The sequence below is a fragment of the Chelonia mydas genome, chromosome 8 (genome assembly GCF_015237465.2).
Source record: "Chelonia mydas isolate rCheMyd1 chromosome 8, rCheMyd1.pri.v2, whole genome shotgun sequence".
Taxonomy (NCBI): Eukaryota; Metazoa; Chordata; order Testudines; family Cheloniidae; genus Chelonia; species Chelonia mydas.
The window spans coordinates 73,849,825-73,858,726 of NC_057854.1; the positions used below are offsets into that span (position 1 = coordinate 73,849,825).

At 37.6% G+C, this 8,902-nt stretch overlaps 1 protein-coding gene across 4 annotated transcripts in view; it reads right to left on the bottom strand.

Moving 5' to 3' along the window:
* Window positions 1-8,149, bottom strand: part of BRDT (bromodomain testis associated) — a 46,107-nt gene extending 37,958 nt beyond the window's left edge. For 2 of the 4 annotated variants that reach the window (XM_043521121.1, XM_043521120.1), the window contains exons 1-2: window positions 7,852-8,132; window positions 3,647-3,882 (exon numbers count right to left, since the gene is read on the bottom strand). In XM_043521121.1, coding sequence (XP_043377056.1) covers window positions 3,647-3,838 — 192 coding nt within the window. In that variant the 5' untranslated portion in view covers window positions 3,839-3,882; window positions 7,852-8,132. Of the gene's footprint in view, window positions 1-3,646; window positions 3,883-7,851 lie in introns of all 4 variants that reach the window. The other 2 variants (XM_043521122.1, XM_007058896.3) reach the window with 2 other exon arrangements.
* Window positions 8,150-8,902: the final 753 nt, after the last annotated feature.

An 8,902-nucleotide genomic window follows, 5' to 3' on the forward strand; every position in this document is an offset into this window, starting at 1 on the left:
GACAGGCAAAGAGACTCGCACAAAATTGCAGGTAGCGCTGGGACTAGAGTCTAGGTCTCTTGATATCTGTCCAGTATGTTATCCATTGGGCCATGGTGCTTCCCTAAAGACAAAGGTGAATTCAAGACCTAGCTGACTGACCATTTAAAAAAAAAATATATATAATATATCTTAGTAGAATTGCTCACTTCCACCTCTGGGAATTAGCACCCAGTTGTTAATCCCTAGGTTAGAAGAAATCAGAAACATTCAACAGTTTTACGCTCCAATTAACTAGGTTACAGATGCTTCAAATAATTAAGTTAGTAATGACAACCTCTGAAGCACCTATAACTAGAGCAATTCATCCACTGGAACAAAAGGCTAAATACATCTTAATAATGTTTAACTGTCTGTTTAACAACATCACCAGAACAACATTTAAACGGGCACAGCTAAAAAGACAGCTATTGTCAAAATACTGATCTCTTCTGCCACCTCCTGTCCCCTTTTGGTGTCAGAAGGGTTAAGTTAGATACTCACTGTCCTTGTAATGAAGCCAGACAGAATTTATTGTAGATTATGCAAAAGTTGAAGCTACACTATTTCTGAAAGTATGTGTTAAATTCTAAGTGGCTGCCTTAGAAATTTGAAGAGGCAGAACTGTCCTGAGGCTAACTACAATTGTTGCCACAACTTTGAATGAATGACCTACAATATTAACCTTAAGTGACAGCTTCTCCTAAGAACAAAAACAAAATACAGACAACAGTCACTTTGACAGTGCTTTTGGACAAACTGACCAAATGAGTTTGTCAAGAGAAACAGATATGGATAAAGGGTTTTGTCTACTGCTCCAAACAAAACAAATTGTCTGGAGGGTCTGATTTGAGAGAAAATGTTAAAAGAACTAAGTATTTATACCATACCTTGGTTAAGTAACAACTATGTCACGGAAACAATTTATAAATGGCTGGTACATGTAGACACTAATGAAAGGCAAGTTTAAGGGTAATCCAAGGGGATAACCAGGAGAAACTTGACTGGGTTAAGAAATTATAAACCTAAGAGCAACATCTTGTAGCATATTAAAAAAGTCTAAGGGCTGTTGTGGTGGAAGCCCCATTCCTTGACAAGACTAGATTAATACATAACCCTCAACCTCACAAAAATCAGAAAGAATACAGCAGCATCCTGAGGGAGTTCAGAGTTGGGTAACAATAATGGTTCAAGGCATAAAACCTCATATTGAGAGAGACCAGGATTGCATACCCTCAAATGCAAAAATAAGAGTACACAGTATAAGGAATGTTATTGAGAAGATACATCAAACTTCTGTTCATTCCGTCTCATAATACAAGAAGGAACAGTCAGTGACACCAAATTGTGCGGAGAGTTTAGAACTGATGAAAGAAGCACTCTTCCCACACAATACACAATTTGCTTGTGGAACTCATTGCCACAGGATCTCATTAAGACAAAGAGCTTTACAAGATGAGAGTTATATCCAGAGTTAATTGTAAACAACAAAGAAACCAGGGTTTGCGCAGGGATAAACACACTCATACTTCAGTGCATAATCCAAAAACTATTCAGAATTAGGAGAAAGCTTTATTTGGGGACAAGTTATCCCATAATCACCTGTCAGGGTTTATTACACCTTTCTTTGGCATTGTTCAGAAAGATCCTTAGTGACACACTACTAGACCACTGGTCTGATTCAGTATGGCAATTCCTATGTTTCTAAGCCTTCTTTGGTAGGGTATTAGAAAGATGTTAGGTCATCTAGTTAATTTCCATTCTTTTAATTTTATGATGAGCGATTTCAGAAAATAAGTATTCATTGGTCCAGACAGAGATTGATGCTATAACCCAGCACTTAGGGCACCCACCTAGGATATGGGACACTCAGGTTCAAGTTCCTGCTCCAAATCAAGTAGAGTGGGAATTCAAATCTGGGTGTCCCACATCCCAGGTGAGCAGCCTAACCCCTGGGCTGTGACTGGACATATGCATTCTTGAGAGGAAATCTATAGTTCAAGCAAGAACCAAACCATTGAAAACAACCCTTCATATCTCAAAGACTTCCAAACTGAGAAATGTGGCTAGCCTTCTTTTAGGAGTATGCATGCATTTATAAGTGATTTTAAGAATGGAATATTGCCCTTTTAAGTTTCTTGAAGGTTATCTAAGGGTGCCTGCTTTTAAAATGTAGCACTACATAGAAAATGAAAGTTAAAATCGGAAGTTCGGTCTTTCACTTAAAAGTCAAGAAGACTTTAGATTACCACGATGAGCTATTCTGGTCAACTAATGCGTAATTCTGTATTTGAACTGGAGATTTTGACAGGACAGATATAGGGAGAAACCAGACTAGCCTAGTGAGAAAATGACCACACATTCTTAATTCTTTCACCACTCAAACCAGTTAAAGTCTCAGATTGCCCCTACATCAAGGCCCCAAAAGAGTGAGTGAAAGCCCCACAGCAGGCATATGGTGTTGAGGAAGTCTGATGAGGTTTATTTTTTTAAACCCTTAGTATTTGTATTCATCTTCTCTGCAGTGTAGAAAAAAAAAAAGTGATACACTGTCAGTATAACAGTGAAAGAAGCTTATGAGCATCATCGGTCAGTTTCACCACCTTCCTGTCAGAGACACATGATGATTACAGGAAAAAAAGTAATCCATTAATTTACTGGTGTAAAGTGTTAATTGGACATTCCACAAACAAGCCCAAATGTCAATCAAATTCTCTAAAACATAACATATCTTCAATAAAGTCAATATTTTCTCATAAATCTTACATGCATAAAAGTAAATATAGCATATTAAACTGTTCCAAAGGTGCCATACTTTCAGATTATGCAGCATTAAGCGTCAACCTCTTAGGGATGCGTCAGAGGTGTTGACACTATTCTCTGAACCCTGAATAAAAGTTTGAATGGACACATAATGCTCTATAAACAGTTTAAAAGATGTCAAGAAACTACTGACTATTTTAAGAGCAGGTGTCTTTAGAAGGGTACCCCACTCCCATTCACCAAGAGAAAGCTTTTTCTAGTGGGAAATTCATCTGGATTTCTCTTTCTAATATTTCTCTTGTGCACAGCAGGTCACTGACGATCTTTAAACCATTCCCACCAGAAACTCAAATGAGGCCTTAGAACAGACAAACATAACATTAAATCAAGATGGTATTTGGATAAGTTGCATCAGATTTTCAGTGGTAGAATCTATTTGGATTTTTTCCACTCTGAAGAAAGCAACTGCAAGATCTCAGCTACTTATTGGGGACGATAATGTTTACAAGCATTATTTCCTGACAATTCTTATCATAATATAGTGATGGAGGAGTAAAGGCCTGGGCTAAGAGTTTGTGCTGCACCTTTAAGAAGTGCAGCCCAGAACTTTCAGCTCAGGGGTTGCTGGGTGGGGTGGTTTAAGACCCCTTTATAGACTTCCCCGTCCTAGGCTGCTTTGGGGGCTGAAATACTTCTGGCATCATGTAGACAGTCCTAGGGGCCTAAACTGCAGCACTGCCCAGAATCTCTGTGGAGTAACAGATTTCATTTTTTAAAGCCAACATTTCAGTTTACCTTTAAGATTTCACTTGCTTATTCTTCAACATATTATAAGGCTTAATACAATACTCAAATGGAGTCTTACAGGAAGGTTTAATGCTGCAGCATCTACAGGCTGGTGAAATGGCCAGGAAAAGTTGTGTCTCCACATAGCTTTCATGACCACCCTCTGTAAATACTGAAGTTGATTTGTTAAACAGCCAGTTTTTTTAGGATTGATATATTCTGGTGGTGGAGGATTAACAATAGTTGGATACTGTTGATTTGGAACAGACATCTTTAGTGAGTTTCACATGTTCCAAGGTCTGTTATAGCATCAATCTGTGAAGAAAAGATAAGTTTAAATATAAATTATAGTGTAAATATTGTGGGACAAACCAAGTCAGGAAAAGTATAAGCTCTCAGTACATAAGGTGAAAGACACTGCTACATGCAATACTAAACACATTAGTTTTTAGCTCCTTTAATGAAACAGTTCATCGGATGCTTCTTTAACAGTGATAAGGCATACTTGAGATCACAAAAATGACATTTTATAACATTACTGTCCAAGATAGAAAACCATTAGAAACCACTGATGTTTTACTTAGTTTAGGAGTGCTGTTATACCTGAAGAATGTTTACAAAGCCATCTGAAACCCAGGAATAGATAGGATACTGGAAAAACCTGGAATTACGGGTCTGGATAACTCAAACATCTAGTTAATTTTCTGCTTATACTCATTCATTGGCCCAACTTCTGTCGGTGAGGGAAACCAGCTTTTGAGCTTACACAGAGCTCTTCTTCAGGTCTGTGTAAGCTCAAAAGCTTGTCTCTCTTACCAACGGGCCAATAAAAGATATTACCTTACCCTCCTTGTCTCTAATATCCTGGGACCAACATGGCAACAACACTATGCAACTCTTTTTGAATGAGTGTGTGGAGAAGTTTTCCTAGATTTGAAGTTCAGGTTAGAAATCTCAGCTGTTGTATAACACAGATTTTTGCTGTAGACATGTCAAGATTTTCATGAAATTGGTTTATTTTTCATATTACACTTACAGGACAGTAATGTGCAGCTTTACAGATGTGTTGGTCTGACCTAGAATATAAGAATAGGTCTAATATTAACTGTCTCACACATCTCTGCCAAACCGCTTCAGTTATGACATGCAACCACCATATAAAATTGCATAGTCAAAGAAAACTTGACTTTGATTACCTGTTTTTCAAGTTTGGCCATGTGCACAAGAATATAATTTGTATCTTTATACCATCCTTGTTATGTACAAACAAGGCTGCGACAGCTTTATGGAATGCTACCCTGATACTGTCTTAGTGCATTTGAAATCCGTTAAGGGGACTTTATTAAACATTGCTTGCAATCATTTGACTTTTGCCAGTAGACAGTGCTGTTGTGGTAAACTTAATCAGTCTTTAGCATGTTAGAAGGCAAATATGTATTCACTTAAGAGTAGGAATAAAAGGTTCTTTTAAAATATAGTGTTTTGTAGTATAAGTTACTATAAGACTAATCATATTGTCATCCAGTTTAGAGCTGAGAGAATACCCGAAACAAGAATTTTCAACCCTTTTCTACTGAAGGTGTTTATTTCTGAATTTTACCAGATAGTTGTTAGAAAATGAAACCAGAGCATAAATTTTATTACTGATTTTACCCAAGAGGAAGCTAGATTTTAAGTTACAATGCAAGTAAATTCAAGAACTATAGGCTGCCATTTTCTGCTGACCTTACTAAAGCAAATATTATTCAGTTAAAAATAATCCTGTCCAATTTCTGTTTGCAAACCAAAAGACAAATAAAACCCCTACACACCTTTGATCAAGATATACAGTGAGACATGACATTTTCGAGCAGAAACAATTGTTAGCTTTGAGTTGATTAAAATAAGTCTCTAACACCTTAAACTCATTCTTACTGTAAGGACAGCATCTTGCCAGACATGAATTATTACATCTGGCATTTTGATCCGTTTTCTCTTTTATTTTTGCATTTAAAAAGAAGCCTCATCTCTAGTTGTGCTTGTAGATACAGAACTGTTCTGATTTCTCCCCCATCTCTGTTTACTTACAGAAAATAGAATTTTCCAATGGATAGTACTGTCATTAACGTAAAACAGTTTCTTCAGCTAATTTAATTTCTTACAACCGATAAGTTAACCTACCAGTGTTCACATCAGCCGATTGTACCCAGTCAGAGATTGTATCAATAGACATAGCTTGATATTAACTTTCAAGTTTGTTCATTTAAGAGCTGGAATGTAAAATTATACTGTATCTCAAGGTACTTTTTGGTCAAGCATTTTCATAAATAAGCGGATAAAATCTTTAATATTGGTCATTATGCAAAAATAGGCTAAGCTGTAGATTTTATAAAAAGAGATCCAATAATGATAATTGAAAGATACATGTACAAATATTTGTTGTATTTATTTTTCCGAGCAATGCTTTGACTTTAGGACAAACCTACCATACTGTGCAATTTTTAAAAGGAAAATTTATATTTTATGCCTAGTGTAAGACAAACCCTGTGGATGGGACTATGCAGATATTGTAATAGTTGCATAATTCCCTTTAAATTGTAGAATAATTATATTCCATAGTCAAAGTCTTCTAGAGAAACTAAAGTCTGGCTCTTCTTTTTGTAAAACAAATCCTGAAAACTAATTTCCTTATGTGTTTTTGAATATCCTATCTTAAAAATGAACTGATTCAGGCTGTCTGCAGACATTGGGATAGTTCCAGTAATACCTAGCTGTTACATGGCATTTCATCAGATCTTCAAAGAGCTCAAAAGGAAGGAAATATCCTAACCCCCATTTGACAGATGTGTAAACAGAGAGATAAAGTGAGTTAGCCAAGGTCAGCCAGCAGGCCGGTCATAGAGCTGGGAATAAAACACACGGTTTTGAATCCCAGTCCAGGGTTCTGTCCACTAAGCTTGAGCCAAGTACCTTTTGCTGGGAGGCAATTTTAAGCTGTGTATTGTTTTTCAGCCACAGGTGTAGAAGCCGTCTTTAAAAAATGGTATTGTAAATTCCTTTCCCTTTAATTTTTAAAATAAATTAGAGGATCAAAGATTTAAAATTAGTTACTAGGTTTAAGATTGGACGTTGAAACCAGATAAAGGTAAAAGACAAAAGCTTGTAATTGAGCAATAATTAAAAGATTGCATAGGAAATTTAATACAATTTAATTTGGAGCACTTTTAATAGTTAGGGTTATAAAATGCTGAAAAAAATTAAGTAGCAGTGTCAGCGTAACCAAGTGATCTGGCAGAGCAGCTTTTAGGCACACAATAGTTTATATGGCACCTGGGACCTAGAATGTTTTAAATTAAGGGAATGGCAGCTAACGCTCATCGTTTTGGAGAGTGCTGGGGAATCCTTAACTGCCATATATCTGCACAGCCAGTCAAAACAGTCAGAAGAGACAACTTTAACCTTGCACCTGAAGGACAAAGTGTTTTTATTTTTTTAAACCAGCACTTTCCCTACTTTAAAATAAGATCCTTTGTAACTTTAGAGTTACACTATTGCCAGCCCCCAAGCAGTCAAAAGGCTAACGCTCAGAAGTCATGAGATTTTAGGAAATATTAAGGTTTGTTTGTTTTAAAGAATGACTGAGCTGCTCACAATCACATCACTCCAAGAGTTAGTGCTTTAAGAAAGATACTATCAAGAGTCAGAATCAAGTCATAAGATTTGGAACAGTCTCATGAGATTTTAGTTCACATGTTATATCACAGGTAATATTAGTTATTATCTGCTAGAAAGTGTATGGGAAAGCTGAAAGGTTTCCTTTGTAAAGTGAATAGGATTTTTAGGACATACTTAACTTCTGTACCCCCTTCCTGGGGATGTATGCTGCTACCCAAGAACAGCCACTCAGACATTCACACCCCATGTTTGAACACAGAGAGATATGCTATCTGCCAAGGTTTCTGCATGCACTAGAAGCATTAGTCCCTCCAACTAACAAAAAGCTGTTATATACCTGATCATTGTTGTTTTTAATAAAATGTTTACCCAAGTACTTGTGGGGGGGTGCAGGAGAAGAGAACCAAACACATTTAGTCTAGGCCATACAGGACTCAAAGCCTCCCCCTCATCCCAATCTCCATCAGCAGTTCAGATTCCTTTTTCAAAAGGGCTGTTATATTATCTCCAAAGCCATGAGTTTATTGAACACTAGCCAGCAAGGCTACCCATATAAATATTAGCTCCAAAATGGCATCAATATACAGCTGCTGTCAGAGACAAGCCAGACCAAATAGCATCAGAACTCACCAGCTAAAAGCCTGAGTGCAACTCTTACTTAAACCAGACATCCATTTACCTTAACCCCAGGGAAGTAGCCTCAACTCAGCATCTCCCTGCCTACAGAGGAGGAACAGAACCTCAGAGCAGGGAGGGGGAAGGCTTATTTAATTCTTCCCACAGCTGCTTTATCTCTGTGATACAATCACACATACAAAGTATAGGGATAGGTCCCCAGCCTAAGCTCGAGTAAGTAGAGCCTTCAGCTCTGTTCCAACAGTGTTCTTGATCAGGGGATTTATCATTATAAAATGGAAACAGCTGGCAGGAGTCAATAGTGACCACCTGGTTATTTATACTCAGGCCCACCCATTCATTGGTTGGTCAGCAAACCAGCTGGAAAAAGTAAAATCTGGAGCCAGACAATTTTTGTTCCCCACTACTTCAAACTCTGCAGTCTAAGTAGAGAGCAAGTGTAGATGCTCCTTTTCCATCAATTAAACTTGAATCATGATGCATCCTGGTACAACAGAGCAGCAAAAACCTGGATCCTGCTGTATCCAGTCCGTTTTTGGCCCCAATCCTTCAAAATCTACTGCCTGAATAAAAGACATGTTTAACTGCCCCTGCTGTACCTTAACAATCTGGATGTTAATGCACTCCAGGACAACAGTACTACAAAAATTCAGATCTTGTAGCTGGATCCTGCCAAAATTTGGCCACAGATCCAGAAATTGTAACATCAAACTAAAGAACAACTGTTGCTTCTAATGCTGCACTTAAAAAAAATCTGGCCCCAACATACTGTGGTACAAGAAAGCTACAAAAACTCATATGTCTCTTCTGTATCCATCTGCATTTAGCTGAGGTTTGGGGTTAAAAAGTGCCTAGATCCAGCAGAATGAAGTATTAGATCTGTGTTCTTGCAGTACTGCTGCACTGGGCTGTGTCAGTGTCTGGGTGTTATTTAGGCTGTAGGGGCAGCTGGACTTTTTCTCCGTTTTGATGGTACAACTACGGGGCTTGAATTTAAAAAGCTATAGGATCCAGCAATATCCAGGTAGTTCCAGCTTTTACTCTG